Genomic DNA, 20,664 nt, shown 5'->3' with positions numbered 1-20,664 from the left:
TTTGACTGTGACTTCTATTTTTATATTAAAACTGTTAATTTCAGAAAAAGACACAAATAGGCTATACTTAGTGTGGTGAAAGGAAAACAAGTTAAAACTTATCATGCTTTTCTATCAGAAGCAAAATATTTCCTAATTTCAAATAAGAATATTAAATCTTTAAGGTACATTTTGTTTTCATATTAATATGCTAATTTACAGTCTACATATGACCAGTAACTTCAATATAGTTATCACATCACACATACTTAAACTTGTTACAAATGAACAGTGGAGTTTTAAATTTGGGTAATTTAAATATGCACTGCATAATTTAAATATGGGTAACTAAGCATTGTCCTGGTTATATGTAATATTTAACCCCTTAATTTACAAATTTTACTCAAAAAAATATGAGAAGTAAAATCTTGTGTTTAATGCACTAAATATGTTGTGTTCGTTAGTACCATGTGCACATTTGAGAACACTTAGCTGCATTATTTGAAAAATGCTCTCATTATTTTATTATTCTAGTTTGCTTTTTAGTTCTTTACATTGAATTATCTCACTTGTTCTCTTTCTTTTCTTTTATTTTGCTTTTTCTTGACTATTGAAGTCAATAATTCTTCTGACTGTCACTGCTGTATTATTCTAGTCCCGGGATTCTGACAAAGTTAATGTGAGGGGAAGAAGAGGACAGGAAGTAGGAAGAGCTTATCTCTATCAAACTGGAGGAAGTCTCTTACCAGATGGGGTAAACTCAGTTTTTCCACTGGAGATAGAACACTCTTGTACTCAAGGGCACACCCTTGCTATTCAATACTTGATATTAGAAAATGTTTCTAATAATTTGGGAAACTTTCAGCTTAAGACAAAGACCATCCTTGGTAGTCCTGAAGGCAGAAAACCAGGTAATTTGTGTTCTGATTTGTTGGTTGTCTTTCGGTACCATCCTATAGACTGCACAGCTTCAAATTCTGGACAATCAAGCTCTGAGTTACCAACTCCTGATTTGGGGATAATGATCAACTGGCTGGGCATTCTTTCCTCCTATTTGTACTCACTGCTGGCTGCTGCAGTCCTCAACTGTGATCTTAATCACTTTCAGGAGACAAGCTCCTCAGTTCTTTCTAACCTCATAAGAGACCTGGGATGAAAGACCTTCTTTTTCCTTTCATTTCTTTTTTATTGTGGCAAAATACAAACATAAAATTTCCCATCATAGCATTTCTAAGGACATAGTTCATTGGTATTACAGACATTCACATGGTTGTATCATTTTCCATCTCCAGAATGCTCATCCTGTAAAACTGAAACTTCATATCCTTCAACATTCACATTCTCCCTTTATCCTAAGCTCTTCACACCCTTCTACTTTCTGTCTCTAGGATTTCTACTACTATAAGTGCCTCATATAAGTGAAATCATAAGCGTTTGTCTTTTTTTCCTCTCCTTTTCTGTCTACCTTTCCCAATTCCATTTAACGGATTTCAAACATGATTTCTTCCACAGAAGAGGTCATTCTTTTGACCCTTTCCTTTCCCTTTCTCTCTGGGAAAAAGTTTTAAAATCATGTGCTGTCTCCTTCTGCCCTTCTTCATTCCATTTATAAGCCTCTCATTTTTAAAAAGGAAAAAAAAGATACTTGGGATAATTTTCTGATTCTTTCATCTAAGTATGAGCCTGAAAGTATGAGCCTGAAAGTATTAACTATAACAAAGAACCACAGCTACTAACATCTAAAATCTCAGAAATGGCTAAAAATTCTTTTCAGTCATCATAAAAATTTTACATTAACTCTTTAATCACCTTCAATTAAAATTATTTCTCTGCAGCAAAAATATCTTTTAACTCTCTTGTATTGTTTTTTTTCTTGGAGGCTGATGCTCAGCATTTCAATAGTACTGTTTCCTCTCTTCATTCTAGGAGAAATATGTAAATTTTAACTGTGTTACGAGTTAAAAGGATTTTTAAAGACTAGAATCTGGAAACCAAGTCACTTTTAATATTGTTTCTCCAGGCAAGTGTTCTAAGTTCTAAACAGCTCCTGAGAAATGAACTTCTAGAACACAATTCACTTATAAAATGGAACGTGTGTTTTAGAAACTCCTCACAGATTTTCATTAGCAATTCAGAGCTGAAAGCTGTAAACCAAATTTATGCCAAAAGACATGTACTGAACAGTAAAAGAAGCCAACCAAATCACAGCAGCCAGTGCTTCCTCCAGATTGCTTGGTAGAGTATACAGGCACACGACCATCAGGATTCAAGACCCACAAGCCAATAGGTGCTTGTATGGATTCTGTGGCTATCTTGTGACTTGGAAACCCATCTGGTTTTTCAAACATTTAATTTTTAAAAATTGTATGCAATATGATGTTCCGAAACATTGTGGGATGGCTCAGTCAAGCTAATGAACATACACCTCACTGCACATATTTATGTTTTTTTCTAGTGAAAAACTTACCTGGTTTTACTAAATGTATTTTTTCCCACTACATATTGAAGAAGATATGTTTAGGGAACAAAAAGACTTTGAAGAAGTCCCTGAAGTTGGGAGAGGGCACTGAAGTTGAAAATGTTTCTAAGAAAACAAGCCAGGAGCTGCAGAAATAAGCCCAGAGAAGACAAGCCAATTGTATTAGTTGAACAACTTGTAGAGAGTCATTAAAAATGATTAAAGAAATAAAAACAGAAGGTTAAAGAAACCCTCAACTCTTGCTTAAAATGCTAATTGAAAGATCACAAATTATGTGACGGTTGGGTGAGTTTCTTAGCTGTGAACGTTGATCTATGAGTGTGTACTTTGAACAGGGAAGTGCAAATAGCAATCATGATAAAATTACTATTAAGGAAACAGAAACAGTGTCTAAGGACCTTTCTTTCTCCCCATAGGTCTGTAGAAGACTGGAGGCATGCCTACTTTGGTTAGGGAACTTAGAGATCTGTCCCTTAGCAAATTCATGTAGAAGAAACAAAGTAGCTTGAATGGACTTTTGTTTATTTGAAGCCTCACTTTTCAAAACAAGCCATTCATCATATAGAATATTAACTCCTTCAAACTCTTTGAACACTTATAGACACTTCCACAATATTTGGCGCTAACCTCTTTGCAGTTTTACAGTACTTTTTGATTACTTGGTGCATGCAAATCTGCCTCCTCATAAACAGTTTAAATTGACTTAATACTTCAATAGGATCTCCCATAACGTCTGAGCTCTGCTGTCCATAGTGGGTATGTGATAAGACAGGTTGCTGAGCTTCCAGGATGAGGTCCTGGCATACAGTAACAGTCACTTAAGGAATACTAATTCCTCGTGCTAATCTAAGCTCAGCTTCCTTGGAAGAGCACTGATAAAGAATGCAAGCCTGCCATTCTCTGGGGGCCACATCAGAGTGGGGAAATCTTGAATCTTGTGTATAGGGAAACCTGTTTACCACCTAGAGAATATAAGCTCCTGAGGGCAGGAATTATGGTTTTCTTTTATTTTCCTAGCACATGGAAACAAGTAGGAGCTTAAGAGTTTCTTTATTGAATATATGAAATCAAGTTTCTCCCCATTAGTCTCTTGGATTAGCATTTCCATATTGCATGATTTTTTAAAAAAATGCCTAGAAGTTAAGGTCATTCTATGAGACAAACCAACATGTCACCCAACACAGTACACATGGAGGTGGCAGCATCTCTTTTAAGTCTGCTGGCAGGTGTATGGGTGGCATCAGAAAGGCTGAGGATCAAGAAGGAAGGTCACTGGACTGCTGACTCTGGGATCAGGGCTCACTGTTGGCTAATAGCTACTCTTCTTGAGAGAAATTGCAGATATCGGCTGGAACACTTAGCAGCCCCCAGGTAGTGGAATGCATCTCTGCATCATCCCTGTCTGGCTAGTAGCTTCCTACCAGGGAAGACAGCCAAGTGGCTTGTGACAGCTGTACAGTGAACAAGTCTCCAAGGTTCTTTGGTGTGCTGCCATTTCTGACCTGCCTGTCTGCTACTACTGAGAAGGTCAGAAGCTAAAAGACCCTATTTTCCATTGGCTTTCATATTAAAGCACTATGCCTACCTATCTTTTTAAGGTAGAATTCACTAGAAGATAGTCTTTAGCTTTCCTGGTCGATAGGAACATATTGGTTCTCTGTTTGAAGGAGATCTACATTTCACTCTATTCCAAACCACTGGTGGTTTTCAATGTGACCACATGACCATGCTTGTTTATTAGTACCTTGTCACAGTACTGACATCTGCCGTGAACACCACTAGGAGACACCACCTGCCTGAATATATTTTTTTTTAATTATAGATAGGATTTTAACCCTTTACTTGTTTTGAAAAAGAAATTTCAAAATCTTAATGCTTACTGTTTAGAATGTTTATACCCTAAAGAGATTTTAATAGGGACTATATATTATCCCAAAGTAGTTATTGTTACTTAAAGTGGCTGATACACGAACTCAATTTTCCATCAAGAGATGCATAAATGTTAACTTAGATTCTTTTCTAAGGCAAAGGTGAAAAGTTAAAAGTGACATGTTAAACATTACCTTTCAACATCATTCGTCCAGTGGATCCTCCAAAAGTACTGAGAAGACAACTTCTTGCTCCTAAAGAAGTGGTTGCCTCTAGGAGAGAACCAGTGATGTACTGAGATATGGAAGTCCTTTGGAGGGTGGCACGGTACTCATATACAGTGTCTCGGACACACTGCTTTAAGCATGGACCAAGACTAATCCTTCCACAGACTGTCTCAGGGGCTGGGAGCTTTGTGAAGAAATGGAGAAGAGATCCAATTGTATCTTCTGTTTCTTTTCTTCTCACTGCATTGTAGATCTGTGAATAGCACAAAGCACAGGAAGTATTAATCTAGTTTCTTAGAAAAGCAAATTAACTTGTTGACAAAATGCCAAGATGACTTATTAAGAAAGAAAGTTCAGTCGCTCTAAGCACAAACACGCTTGAGCACCGGACTCATGCATTAACCTGAACATTCTACAGACACCATTTATTTGAAAAAGCTATGTGTAGTTATAAAATAGGCCATTCAAACAACTCTGCTATCAAACAGAACACTTAAAGTTGTACCAAGCAAAAATACATTCAGCTCAAAATTCTCCTCCTCCACAGAAGAGCAAAATTCTTCTTCAGAGAGACAAAGAAAAACTTTTCCTTCTTATCCTTTCAGACTCTTTTGAATGTCCTATGTCTGCCTCCATGAAACACTTTAGCCTGGCATTCAACCTGCCTCAATTCTGACTGAATTGAGAATGAGAGGGCCATGGGGAAGGAGGATTCCTCCATTTTTCTCTTTGGCATAATCCACTTCATCAGCTGAAATCAAAGTCTCTGAATGTTCTTTTCTCTTCCTCCTTTGTCACCTACATTCAAAGAGTTGACAGTACCTCCCCTACCTTTTTCACTGTGCTGATTTCATCTCTATTTATGACTTGAATTCACCAAGAATGATCTCAATAAGACTGGATTATTAGGACAGGTTCCCAACTATGTCCCCTGTCCTTTTTAATACAGTTGCTCAACATGTATAACACAGACCTTGTTCTGTGCTAGGTACTATATTTAAAACTGTGGGGCAATGTAAATAGTACACACCTTTTAATTTAATTTTATTTTTTTATTATATATATTTATTGGTACATTTTAGGTATACAATACATTTACATTTATCATTGGGTGCTTGTACCTGAACATGATGTATCTTAATTCTTATTCTTTTCCCCATTACCTGTGCACCCTTCACCCTCTCCACCTTTCCCTATTTACATAGACTTTGTTTTCATTTTTTTATCTTTCTCATAATCTTTCCTTTCCCTTCTTCCCTTTCCGCTCCCCTCCCGCCACCCCTACACCTTTGGACCTTATCCCATTTCAAATTATCAATTGTTTATTTTAATCATTTTCATCCTTATTTACATTTTAAGTTTCTCACACTAGAGAAACTATTTGGTATTTACACAGGTGTGTCCTATTTATTTCACTTAAGAGTATGGCCTCAATATGCATCCACTGAAGACGCCGAGTCACAGCGCTGCAGACAGGCAGGTCTGCCCATGCCCTACCGAGGTCCTGAGTCGCACAAAACACGCCCAATCAGCCCCCTGCAGACAGGCAGGTCTGTGCACGCCCTAACGAGGTCCTGAGTCACGCGGAAGACACGGAATCACCCCGCTGCAGACAGGCAGCCACCTGATTCCACACTACAAAGAGGCGGAGGACATCAGACCACCAGACCAAGGTACTGAGTCCCAATGTTCCCGGCCCAGAGGTGAGGGCTTCTGAGCCTTCGTCCCACTGCTCCTGGTCCAGAGGAAGGGGCTTCCCGGTCACCATCCCTCCCGCTGCTCCCGGCCCAGAGGAAAGGGCTTTTGGACCACCTTCTGTCCCGCTGCTCCTGGACCAGAGGAAGGGGTTTCCGGGCCACCATCCCTCCCACCGCTCCCGGCCCAGAGGGAGGGGCTTCTGAGCCACCATCCCACTGCTCCTGGTCCAGAGGAAGGGGTTTCCCGGCCACCATCCCTCCGGCTGCTCCCAGCCCACAGGAAAGGGCTTTTGGGTCACCATCCCTACCGCTGCTCCTGGCCCCTGTCCCACCTCTCCCAGCTCAGAGGAGGTAATCCGTGCAGGCACTAACAGCCCCCCGCCCCAGTCAAAATGAGAAAACACGTAAATAAGTCTCAAAACCAGACTTCCAGATCACCTACAGCAACCTCAAAGGGAAATGCGATGGAACATTCTGATACTCAACCACCTGGACCCACTGAACTGCCAACAAAAGGGGATCTGGAAAAAATGAAATCAGAAATAATTTCTCAGATAACAGGAGAAATTGTGCCCCTAGTGCAAGACATGATTAATAAATCTAGAGAGGAGCTCAGGAACATGATGGAATCCCACATAAGAAACAAATGGAATCCATAAAACAGATGCAAATAGATTTCCAGAACATTAAAAACTCCATTGAAAGTCTACACAGCAGAATGAGCCAAAGTGAGGACAGAATTTCAGATATAGAAGATAAGATTACAATTAGTGATCAGGAAAAGAAAAATTACTTCAAAATTATAAGGGAACATGAGAAATCAATCCAGCAGCTGCTAGATGATGCAAAGAAGAATAACATAAGACTGATTGGGCTCAATGAAGAAACAGGAGAGAGTGGAGATGACATAAAAAAATCTCTTCACACAAATAATGGCAGAAAACTTCCCAAGCAGGGGAAAAGACCTTGACATACAGATAAGTGAGGCATATAGGACTCCAAATAGCCTTGATCAAAAAAAAATCTACACATAGGCATATAATTGTTAAGATTCCAGAAACACAACAGAAGAACAAAGTTCTCCAAGCAGTCAGAGAAAAGAAACACATCACATACAAAGGAAAGCCCATCAGAATCACAGCAGACTTCTCAACACAAACCATCAAGGCAAGAAGAGCTTGGAGTGACATATTCCAAGCCCTAAAAGAAAACAGCCTCCAACCCAGATTGATGTACCCTGCAAAACTATCTTTCAAAATGGATGGAGAAATAAGATACTTTCATGACAAAGAGCACCTTAGGAACTTCGTGAATACCAAACCAGCACTCCAAAGAATTTTGCACAATATCCTAGGAAAAGACATTGAGGATCACAACCCCAGGAAGCAAAGCAGAATGAACCCATCTGGCATGACAAGAAATTAAATGGAAAGGGGGAGAACCCAACAAAAAGAAAAAGTCATGGCAATGACAAGTCAATATGTTTCAGTTATAAACATCAACGTTAATGGTCTCAATTCACCAATGAAAAGAAATAGACTGGCAGAATGGGTCAAGAAGCAAAATCCAACAATATGCTGCATACAAGAACACACTTAATTCAAAAGGAAACTCATAGACTGAAAGTTAAAGGGGGGAAAACAATACTGCATGTGACAGGATCCCCCCAAAAAGCAGGAGTAGCTATCCTCTTGTCAGATCAAGTAGATTTCAAACTAACACTGATTAAGAGAGACGAAGAAAGGCACTACATCCTTGTAAAGGGAAGAATCTAAGAGGAAGAGATGACAATCATAAATATCTATGCACCAAATACTAGTGCACCCAACTATATAAAACAAATACTAAAAGACATGAAATGTCATATATGCACTAATACAATTGTAGTGGGGGACCTCAACACCCCACTGTCACAAATACATAGATCAACTAGACTAAAAATAAGTAATGAAATACTAGAACTCAATCGAACTCTTGAACAAATGAACTTAACAGATGTTTACAGAGTCTTCCACCCCACAAAATCAGAATACACATTCTTCTCAGCTGCACATGGGTCACTCTCAAAAATAGACCACATACTCACACATAGAACATGTTTAAGTAAGTGCAAAGGAACTGAATTTATCCCCTGTATATTATCAGACCATAGTGCAATGAAATTGGAAATCCATAGCAAAAGAAACTCAAAAAATTTCATAAACACGTGGAAATGGAACAACACACTTCTGAATAACCAATGGGTCACAGAGGAAATTAAAGAAGAAATCAGACAGTTCCTTCAATTAAATGACAATGACAATACAACATATCAGAATCTATGGGACACAATGAAAGCAGGCTTACGAGGGAAATTCATAGCAGTGAATGCACATATTAGGAAAACAGAACGAGCCCAATTAAACAACCTGATACTGAACCTCAAGCTTCTAGAAAAAGAAGAGCAGGACAACCCCAAAGCTCATACAAGGGAGGAAATTATAAAGATCAGAGGAGAAATCAATGCAATGGAGACTAGAACGATACAAAAAAATCCATGAAGCCAAGAGTTGGTTCTTCGAAAGAATCAACAAAATTGACAAACCTTTAGTCAACCTTGTCAGAAAAAGGAAAGAAAAGGCCCAAATCCATGCAATTAGGAATGAAAAGGGTGAAATTACAACAGACCCAGCAGAAATCCAGAGGATCATCAATACCTACTTCCAGAACCTATACGCCAATAAGATGGACAACACAGAAGAAATGGACAGATTCTTAGATACATATGAAGTACCAAAGTTGAATGAAGAAGACCTAAAAATTCTGAACAACCCAACATCAACCAATGAAATTGAAAATGTGATTAAAAACTTATCAACTAAGAAAAGCCCAGGTCCTGATGGCTTCACTGCTGAATTCTACAAGACATTTAGAGAGGAACTGCTGCCACTACTGTTTAAACTCTTCAATGAAATTGAAAGGGAAGCAATACTCCCAAATTCATTCCTGGAAGCAAGCATCACCTTGATCCCCAAAGCAGAGAAAGACCCAACTGAAAAAGGGAACTATGGGCCAATCTCACTAGTGAACATAGATGCAAAAATCCTCAATAAGATAATGGCAAAAAGAATGCAGAAGATCGTCAAGAAGGTCATACACCCTGATCAAGTGGGATTCATCCCAGGGATGCAGGGATGGTTCAATATACACAAGTCAATCAATGTAATACACTATATCAATAGAGCCAAGGACAAAAACCATATGATTATCTCCATAGACGGAGAAAAAGCATTTGAAAAAATCCAACATGCATTTATGATAAAAACCCTACAAAAAATTGGAATAGATGGTCTCTACCTCAAACTGATAAAAGCCATCTATGAAAAACCAACAGCCAATATCATACTAAATGGTCAAAAACTGAAATCCTTCACACCAAAATCAGGAGCAAGATAAGGATGTCCAGTATCACCACTCCTGTTCAATATAGTTCTGGAAACATTAGCCACGGCAATTAGACAAGAGGAAGAAATAAAAGGAATAAAGATAGGAAACAAAGAAGTCAAATTGTCATTATTTGCAGATGACATGATACTCTATATAGAAGACCCCAAGAACTCCACCAAAAGTCTTCTAGACTTAATAACCAAACTCAGTCAAGTAGCTGGTTACAAGGTCAACACACAAAAATCAATAGCTTTCCTCTACACCAATGACAGACTCACTGAGAGAGAAATAGGGCAAATAATTCCTTTCACAATAGCATACAAAAAACTGAAATACCTAGGAATCATCCTAACGAAAGAAATCAAAGACCTCTTCTCTGAAAAGTATGGCACTCTGAAAAGAGAGATTGAAGATGATATCAGAAAATGGACAGACATCCCCTGCTCCTGGGTAGGAAGGATTAATATAGTGAAAATGGCCATACTTCCAAAACTGCTATATAGATTTAATGCAATTCCAATTGAGATCCCAGCAGCGTACTTCATGGACCTTGAGAAAACCATCCAAAAATTCATTTGGAGCAAGAAGAGACCCAGAATCGCAAAAGCAATTCTAGGTAACAGAGACATGGCAGGGGGCATCACAATCCCAAACCTACAACTCTACTACAAAGCTATTGTGATAAAAACAGCATGGTACTGGCAAAGAAAGACACTTGAGGACCAGTGGAACAGATTAGAAGATGCAGAAACAACACCAGACACACTCAGCCATCTCATCTTTGACAAAGGAGCTAAACACCCTCACTGGAGGAAAGATAGCCTCTTTAATAAATGGTGCTGGAAAAATTGGGCTTCAACTTGCCAAAGATTAAAACTAGACCTGTATCTCTCACCATGCACTAAACTAAAATCAAAATGGATTAAAGATCTAAATATTAAAATAGAAACTCTGAACCAGTTGGAACAGAGGTTAGGTAGAACCCTTGAAGACATCGGTGTAGGAAAAGATTTTATGAACAAAACTTCAGTTTCCCGTGAACTAGCACAAGCAATCAACAAGTGGGATCTCTTCTTATTAAAAGGCTTCTGCACAGCAAGAGAAACCACCAGCAGTGTGAAGAGACAACCCACAATGTGGGAAAAAATCTTCACCTGCTCTTCCTGAGACAACGGTCTACTATCTCAAATCTATATAGAACTTAAAAAGATCAGACCTCCCAAATTTAAAGACCCTATCCAAAAATGGGCATCTGAAACGAAGAGACATTTCTCAGACAAAGAAGTAGAAATAGCAAAGAAATACATGAAAAAATGTTCAACATCACTGGTCATTCGAGAGATGCAAATGAAAACAACACTGAGATTCCACTTCACTCCAGAAAGAATGGCTGCTATCAGGAAATCAACCAATAACAAATGTTGCCGGGGCTGTGGGGAAAGAGGAACCCTGCTCCACTACTGGTGGGAGTGTAGACTGGTGCAAGCACTGTGGAAATCAGTATGGAGATACCTCACAGAACTAGGACTGGAAGTCCCATTTGACCCCGCTATTCCTCTGCTGGGGATCTTCCCCAAAGAATTAAAAGAATCATACCACAGTGATGTATGTGGGCCCATGTTCACAGCAGCGCAGTTTGTAATAGCTAAAACTTGGAAACAGCCCAAATGCCCATCAACTGGAGACTTGATAAAGAAAATGTGGTTTTTTAATAAAATGGAGTACTACTCAGCCATAAAAAATGAGAAATTAGAGACATTTATAGCTAAATGGATGCACATTGAAGCAATACTCTTAAGTGAAATAAATAGGACACACATGTGTAAATACGAATAGTTTCTCTGGTGTGAGAAACTGAAAGTGTAAATAAGGGCTAAATGTATAATAGGTAATGTGAAATAGGAAGAAAAGGGGCAAAGGGCAAAGAAGTGGGAGGGCTAGGGGAAAGGATAGAAGGGAATGGGATTAATATGAGAAAATGGAAAAATAGGAACAAAATCTTTGTAAATAGGAAGGACTGGAGGGGTTGAAGGGAGGGTTGGGCAAGGGTGAAAAATAAGAACCAAGAGAGACAATGTAAAGGTGCAAATTTCCAATGATGAATGTCGTTATATTGTATACCTAAAATGTACCAAGGATTAGAATGAATAATCGATAATGTAAAATAGGAAGAAAAGGTCCAAAGGGGTAGGGGTAGTGGAGGGGCAGGGGAAAGGAAAGAAGGGTAAGGAAAAATGCTGAGAAATGGAAAAAATGGAAATAAAGTCTTTGTAAATAGGGAAGGGTGGAGGGCGTGAAGGGAGGGCTAGGAATGGAGAAAAAATAAGAACCAAGATGCATTATATAAAGGTACAATTCCCAATGAGAAATGTAATTGTGTTGTATACCTACAGGTACCAATAAAAGAGTTTAATAGAAAAAAATATGCATCCATTTAGCTATAAATGTCTCTAGTTTCTCATTCTTCATGGCTGAGTAGTACTCCATTTTATAAAAAAACCACATCTTCTTTATCCATTGTCCAGGTGATGGGCACTTGGGCTGTTTCCAAGTTTTAGCTATTACAAACTGTGCTGCTGTGAACATGGGCACACATATATCGCTGTGGTATGATTCTTTTAATTCTTTTGGGAAGATGCCCAGTAGGGAAATAGCTGGGTCAAATGGGACCTGTAGTCCTAGTTCTGTGAGGTATCTCCATACTGATTTCCACAGTGGTTGCACCAGTCTGCACTCCCACCAACAATGGAGAAGGGTTCCTTTCTCTCCACACCCCCTTCAGCATTTGCTGTTGGTTGATTTCTTGATAGCAGCCATTCTTTGTGGGGTGAGGTGGAATCTCAGTGTTGTTTTCATGTGCATCTCTCGAATGACCAGTGATGTTGAACATTTTTTCATATATTTATTTGCTGCTTTTACTTCTTTGTCTGAGAAATGTCTGTTCATTTCGGATGCCCATTTTTGAATTGGGTATTTAAATTTGGGGGGTCTGATTTTTTTCAATTCTTTATATATTCGCGATAGTAGACCTTTGTCTGAGGTACAGCTGCTAAAAATTTCTTCCCACATTGTAGGTTGTCTCTTAGCTCTGTGGTAGTTTCTCTTGCAATGCAGAAGCTTTTTAATAAGATGAGATCCCACTTGTTGATTCTTTGTGCTAGCTCTAGTGCTACTGAAGATTTGTTCATAAAGTCTTTTCCTATGTAAATATCATCAAGAGTTCTACCTAACTTATCTTCCAGCAAGTTTAGTGTTTCTGTCTTAATATTTAGATCTTTAATCCACTTTGATCTTAGTTTAGTGCACGGTGATAAATATGGGTCTAGTTTTAATCTTTGGCAGGTTGAAATCCAGTTTCTCCAACACCATTTATTAAATAGGCTAGCTTTCCTCAAATGAGGGTGGTTGGCTCCTTTGTCAAAGATGAGGTGGCTGAGTATGTCTAGAGTTGTTTCTGCATCTTCTAATTTATTCTACTGATCCTCGGGCCTGTTTCTGTGCCAGTATCATGCTGTTTTTATCACAGTAGCTTTGTAGTATAGTTCCAAGCTGGGGATTGTGATACTCCCAGCCATGTCTCTGTTGCCTAGAATTGCTTTTGCTAGTCTAGGTTTCTCCTGCTTCCAAATGAATTTTTTGATTGTTTTCTCTAGTTCTGTGAAGTATAATGTTGGAATTTCAACTGGTATTGCATTAAATCTATATAGAAGTTTTGGAAGTATGGCCATTTTCACTATATTCGTTCTTCCTACCCAGGAACAAGGGATATCTTTTCATTTTCTTATATCCTTTTTGATCTTCTTCAGAGTGCTGTAGTTTTCAAGGTACACACCTTTTATACTGTAGGATCTAATTTGGAAGATGAGGCCTGAATATTATGAGGTCTGACATTTGTAGGTATTTGGGTTTTTTCGAGTATTCTGGAGAGCCAGAGTTTTCCAGATAGTATGTAAATAACTGGCAAGAAATGTAACTCCAGTGTGAGGCAACCTAGCCCTCTGATGATGGAATGGAGGTTTACTCCATTGTGTGGTCTCTGTTGTGCCACATTGAGCATCTTGCCTTGGTTGACTTGTCTTTAATCATCAAACCAACCAACAGTTACTATGTGTTTACATAAAGCCACTGTGTAAGGTCTGAATAAAAATTATCTTTTCAAAGACCTCTCAGTCAGAATAGTGAAGAATACTGTAGGGTAGGAAAGGACATCACTCTCTTTGATGACATCAATCAATGTCCAGGAAAGGGAAGACACTTCTATGTCCTCCAAGCCATTCATATACTCTATGCTGTTGCACACCCCAAATTTCCCTTTTACAACAGCCTTTAAGAAGATGCCTGCTGAGCTGTGCTAGGCCCTAATGAAACCCAGAACCTCCATTATTAGCTTTAATTCTGTCATTAAATTTCTGGTGGCCAATGTGCCCACGTGGATGGTGTGCCAGAACACAGCACAGGCTATGGAGCTTGGTATATGGGGTTGTACACCTGGATCTGCCTTGACCAACTAGAGAACTGGTTGTTGACAAGAGAAAACAACTTGAATATTTTGAAACAGTTCATTTTCTCTAAAATGGGGCTAATAATACCCTTCTATTCTTAGGCTATTTCGGAATTCACTGAGCAACACATGTAATGTGCTCAATCTCGTGTTCAGAGGTAGTGCCATTACTATTGTGTAAGCTTGTAGGAAAGAATGCACTCCTCTACTCTCAAGGAAGGGCAGGTGGTTGTGTAACTACAGAGCAGTCTATGATAATCAGTATAATGCGGTTATACCTGTGCTTTTAAGTGTTGCTGGACAGTATCATCCTCACTTCAGCTGGCTATATTGTGAGGGTGAATGTGAGTAGGAAGCTGTACAGCTAAGGACATGGTTTTCTTCTCAGCTTTAAGTCATGCATGCAATCTCTAACACACTAAGTCTCACACAAGTCCTTCAGAAGGAGGGTCTCTAGAAGTTGAGGAAAAATAATACCCTGTGAGGTTTGATGAAAGGTTTACTAGGGAAAGCAAGGTTAGTTATAAGCCTTGGAAAGCCACATAGCTCTAACTAGAGCAGGTAGGGAAGGCAATTCATGATGGAAACCAGTGAAGAGGCTGCATATGCAGCATGTGCCTGAAGACACAAGTAGAACAAGGCATTTGAAGGAGATAGTGAGTGATGGGACTAAGTGAACAACGAGGAAGGGCAGACAGCCTGATATAGAAGACCCTAGACTGAGAAGCTTACCTGGTCATCAGTGGCATGGGTGCTCCGGCCCCAGCCAGAAGCCCGTCCAGACAACAGCCCAGTGCAGGGATCCAGAAGGAAATCATTCTGAACCCAGGAATTGGCACAGTGGTGAAGAGCAGAGAAGGCCTCTCCAAGGCTTGTTGAGAATTGAAGGCCACTGGGAGAGCAAAGAGTCACTGAAATAAAGGCTCCACAGACTCCATCAGTTGAAATGAGAAGACACCTAAACAAGATTGAAAACCACACTTCCAGATCACCGAAGGCAACCTCAAGTGGGTAACAAGATGGAATAATCTGAAACTCAACCACCTGGACTCCCTAAACTGGGAATGAAAGAGGATCTGGAAAAAATAAAATCAGAAATAATTTCTCAGATAACAACAGAGATTGTGTCCATAGTAAAAGACATGATTAATAACTCTAGAGCAGACAGATAAAAAAAATAGAGGAGTTAAGAAACATGATGGAAACCCAGCATAGAAAACATGGAATCCACAAAACAGATACAAACAGATATCCAGGAGATTAAAAACTCCATTGAAAGTTTACAGAGCAGAATGAGCTGATGTCAGTTCAGAATATCAGATACAGAAGACAGGATTGTGATTAGTGACCAGGAGAAGAAAGATTTCTTAAAAATAGCAAAGGACCATGACAAATCAATCCAGCAGCTGTTAGATGATAAAAAGAAGAATAACGTAAGCCTGACTGGAGTCAATGAAGAAACAAGAGATAGTGTAAACAGCATAAAAAAAATGTTAACAAAAGTAATGGCAGAAAACTTCCCAAACAGGGGAAAAGAATTTGACATACAGATTAGTGAGGCATGTAGGACTCCAGTTAGCCATAATTGAAAAAAATCTATACCTAGGCATATAATAGTCAAGATTCCAGAAAACCAACAGAAGAACAAAATTCTACAAGCAGTTAAAGAAACAAATCACATACAAAGAAAAGCATATCAGAATCACAGCAGACTTCTCAACACAAACCCTCAAGGCAAGAAGAGCCTTCACAAAGTATTTCAAGCCCTAAAAAAAAACAACCTACAACCCCGATTGATGTACCCTGCAAAACTATCTTTCAAAATCAATGGAGAAATAAGATACTTTCATGACAAAGAACACCTTAGGAACTTCATGAATACCAAACCTGCACTCCAAAAAATTGTGAACAAAATCCTAGGAAAAGACAATGAGGGTCAAAACCCCAGGAAGCCCAGCAGAATGAATCCATCAGGCAAGACAAGCAATTAAATGCAAAGGGGAAGTATCCAACAACAGGAAAAGGTCATGAAAAGGATAAGTGAATACATCAGTTATAACCATCAATGTTAATGGTTTGAATTCACCAATCAAAAGAAACAGACTGGCAGAATGGGTCAAGAAGCAAGATACAACAATATACTGCATACAAGAAACACACTTAATTCAGAATGAAACTCATAGACTGAAAGTTAAAGGGTAGAAAACAATACACTATGCAACAGGAACCCCAAAAAAGCAGGAGTAGCTATTTTACTTGCAGATCAAGTGGATTTTAAACCAACACTAATTAAGAGAGACAAAGAAGGCCACTATATCTTGTAAAGAGAAAAATCCAAGAGGATGAGATGACAATTATACATGCATATGCACCAAATAGTAGTGCAACCAAATATATAAAACAAATACTAACGGATATGAAAAATCAAATAAGCACTAATACAATGTAGTGGGGGATCTCAATAGCCCACTGTCATAATAGATAGATCAACTAGAGAAAAAAATCAACAATGAAATACCAGAACTAAATCAAACTCTTGAACAAAGGGATTTAACAGATGTTTACAGTGTTCCACTCCACAAAATCAGAATACACATTCTTCTTAGCTTCACACAAGTCATTCTCCAAAATAGACCACATACTTGCTCATAGAAAATGATTAAATAAATGCAAAGGAATTGAAGTTATCCCCCTGTATACTATCAGATCATAGTGCAACTAAATTGGAGATAAATAGCAAAAGAAATGACAAAAATCTCATAAACACATGGAAATTGAACAATACACTTCTGAACAAGCAATGAGTTACAGAGGAAATTAAAGAAGAAATCAGACAATTTCTACAATTAAATTACAACACCAGTACAAAATATGGGAATTTATAGGATACAATGAAAGCAGTCTTATGAGGGGAATTCATATTACTAGGGAAATTCATATGAATTCTCACATTAGGAAAACAGCAAGCTCAAATAAACAACCTAATGCTGAACATCAAGCTTCTAGAAAAAGAAGAGCAAGACAAAGCCAAAGCTCATACAAAGGAGAAAATTATAAAGATCAGAGCAGAAATTAATGTCATAGAGACTAAGAGAACAATATGAAAAAAATCAATGAAGCAAAGAGTTGGTTCATCAAAAGAATTAAAAAAATTGACAAACCCTTAGCCAACCTTATCAAAATAAAAAAAAGGAATGAAAAGGCCCAAATCAATGCAATTAGGAATACGAAGGGTGAAATTACAACATATTTAGCAGAAATGTAGACGATTATCAATACCTACTTTGAGAACCTATATGCCAATAAGATGGAAAACATAGAGGAAATGGACAGATTTCTAGATAATTATGAATTACCAAAGTTCAAAGAAGAAGACCGAAAAATTCTAAACAACCCAGTATCAATGAACAAAATTTAAAACAAAATTGAAAACTTACCAATGAAGAAAAGCCCAGGTCCTGATGGCTTCACTGCTGAATTCTACAAGACATTTAGAGAACTATTGCCACTACTGTTTAAACTCTTCAATGAAATTGAAAGGGAAGCAATACTCCCAAATTCATTTCTGGAGGCAAGCATCATCTTGATCCCCAGAGCAGAGAAGGACCCAAGTGAAAGAGAGAACTATAGGCCAATCTCACTAATGAACATAGATGCAAAAATCCTTACTAAGATACTGGCAAACAGAATGCAGAAGATCATCAAGATCATACACCCTGACCAAGTGGGATTCATTCCAGGCTTGCAGGGATGGTTCAACATATGCAAATCAATCAATGTAATACACTATATTAACAGAGCCAAGGACAAAAACTGTATGATCACCTCAACAGATGCAGAAAAAGTGTTTGACAAAATCCAACTCCCATGCATGATAAAAACCCTATAGAAAATTGGTATAGACAGTCTTTATCTCAATCTGATAAAACCCATCTGTGACAAACCAACAGCCAACATCATAGTAAATGGCCAAAAACTAAAATCCTTCATGCTAAAATCAATAACAAGACAAGGATGTTCACTGTCAGCACTCCTGTTCAATATAGTTCTGGAAACATTAGCCACTGCAATTAGAGGAGAGAAAGAAATAAGAGGAATAAAGATAGAAAATGAAGAAGTTAAATTGTCATTATTTGGAGATGACATGATACTCTCTATAGGAGACCCGAAGAACTCCACCAAAAGTTTTCTACACTTAATAACCAAATTCAGTAGAGTAGCTGGATTCAAGGTTGACACACAAAAATCAATAGCCTTTCTGTACACGAACAATAGACTGACTGAGAGAGGAATTGGAGAAACACCTCTTTTCACAATAGCATCCAATAAAAAATATGAAATACCTGGGATTCAACATAAGGAAAGAAATCAAAGACCTCTTCTCTGAAAACTATAGCACTCTGAAAAAGAGATTGAAGAGGATAACAAAATGGAAAGACATCACTTGCTCCTGGTGAGGAAGAACCAATAGAGTGGAAATTGCCATACTTCCAAAACTGCTATATAGATTCAATGCAATCCCAATTGAATTTTCAACAGGATACTTCATAGAACTTGAGAAAACCATCCAAAAATTCATTTGGAACAAGAAGAGACCCAGAATAGCAAAAGCAATTCTACACAACAATGACAAGGTAGGAGGTATCACAATCCCCAACTTGAAACTATATTATAAAGCTACTGTGATTATAAACAGCATGGGGGGCTAGGGATTTAGCTCAGTGGTTCCACTGCCTGCCTCACCAGCACGAGGTCCTGAGTTCAATCCCCAGTATCAAAAACCAAACCAAACCAAAACAAAACAAAACAAAAAAAACAGCATGATACTGGGCTGTTAGCTCAGTGGGATTTACCTCAGTTGCACCATGCTTGCCTTGCAAGCACAAGGTCCTGAGTTCAATCCCTGGAACAAACAACAACAACAAAAACAAAACACAGGATGGTACTGGCAAAGAAATAGACCCGAGGATCAGTGGAACAGATCAGAAGATGCAGAAACAACTCCAGAAGAGTCCAACACCCTCACTGGAGGAAAGACAGCCTCTTTAATAAATGGTGTTGGAAAAATTGGGTTTCATCTTGCCAAAGATTAAAACTAGACCTGTATCTCTCATCATGCACTAAACTAAAATCAAAACATTTCTCACACAAAGAAGTAGAAATAGCAAATAAACATATGAAAAAATGTTCATCACCCCTGGTCATTGGAGGTGCAAATGAAAACAAAGCTGAGATTCCACCTCACTCCAGAAAGAATGGCACCTATCAAAAAATCAACCAATAACAAATGCTGGTCGGGTTGTGGGGGAAAAGGAATCCTTCTCCACTGTTGGTGGGAATGTAGACTGGTGCAATCACTGTGGAAATCAGTATGGAGATACCACTAAAAACTAGGATTAGAGGTCCCATTTGACCCAGCTATTCCCCTATTCTTCCCAAAAGAATTAAAAAGAATCATACCACAAGAATGTATGTGCACCCATGTTTATAGCAGCACAGTTTGTAATAGCTAAAACTTGGAAACAGCCCAATTTCCCATCAACTGCAGACTGGATAAAGATGTCATTTTTTAATAAAATGGAGTACTACTCAGCCATAAAGAATGAGAATCTAGACACATTTATAGCTAAATGGGTGAACATTGAGGCCACACTTTTATTTGAAATAAATAGAACACACGTGTAAATATTGAATAGTTTCTCTGGTGTGAGAAACTGAAAGTATAAATAAGGACTAAAAGGTATAATAGATAATGTGAAATAGGAAGACAAGTTCCAAAGGGAAAGGGAAATATGAGGAGTACAGGAAAGGAAAGAAGGGAATGGAATTAATATGGGAAAATGAGAAAAGAAAATGGAAACAAAGTCTTTGTAAATAGGGAGGGGAGGAGGGGTGGAAGGCAAGTCAGAGGAATGGGGAAAAAATCAGAACCAAGATATATCAGGTACAGGTATAAATTCCCAATGATGAATGTCATCATATTGTATACCTAAAATGTACCAATAAACTTAATGAATAAAAAAAATTATAAAAAGTGGTAGATAAAAGAAAAAAGTAGTTCTAACAATGAAACTCTGCCACTATCATTGCTAACACCCTTTCACAAGAAACCAGAAAGGTATCACAAGTCTTTATCAAGTCAGTCACACTAACATATCTCAGTCATACCAATTCTGGTGCTTTCTGGAAAAATGGTAAGTGTGCACAAAGTGGTGGGAGATGATAATGATTAGGGAACATGTGAAAATGAGGTTACTTTTCCTACCAGATCACTCACTTACAAAAGGAAAGAAATACTGGAAGATATCTCACAGAGTGGGATGCAAAGACAGTATAAAACAATCATTATAACTGTGGCTCTTGAGTATTGCTTTGAATCTTAGCTCCCACTTTCCATCAGGGTAACCTTCCTTGGATAAGTTGCTTTGTCATTCTCTGCTTCAGTTGCCTTTTCTCCAGTTAGTATTCTCCTCAAGGTTGTGAGCA

The 20,664-nt window shown here is 38.3% G+C and overlaps 1 protein-coding gene across 1 annotated transcript in view; it reads right to left on the bottom strand.

Annotated features, from left to right (window-relative positions):
• Nucleotides 1–20,664, bottom strand: part of Plce1 (phospholipase C epsilon 1) — a 376,383-nt gene that overhangs the window by 201,626 nt on the left and 154,093 nt on the right. The window contains 1 exon segment of the mRNA XM_087184946.1: nt 4,522–4,807. Within this exon segment, the coding sequence (XP_087041072.1) occupies nt 4,522–4,807 (286 nt within the window).

Source organism: Heterocephalus glaber, unplaced genomic scaffold, assembly GCF_053883595.1.
Source record: "Heterocephalus glaber isolate CG9 unplaced genomic scaffold, H.glaber_assembly_v1.0 deba00001497, whole genome shotgun sequence".
Classification (NCBI taxonomy): domain Eukaryota; kingdom Metazoa; phylum Chordata; class Mammalia; order Rodentia; family Bathyergidae; genus Heterocephalus; species Heterocephalus glaber.
This window is presented reverse-complemented; position numbering and strand designations above follow the sequence as displayed.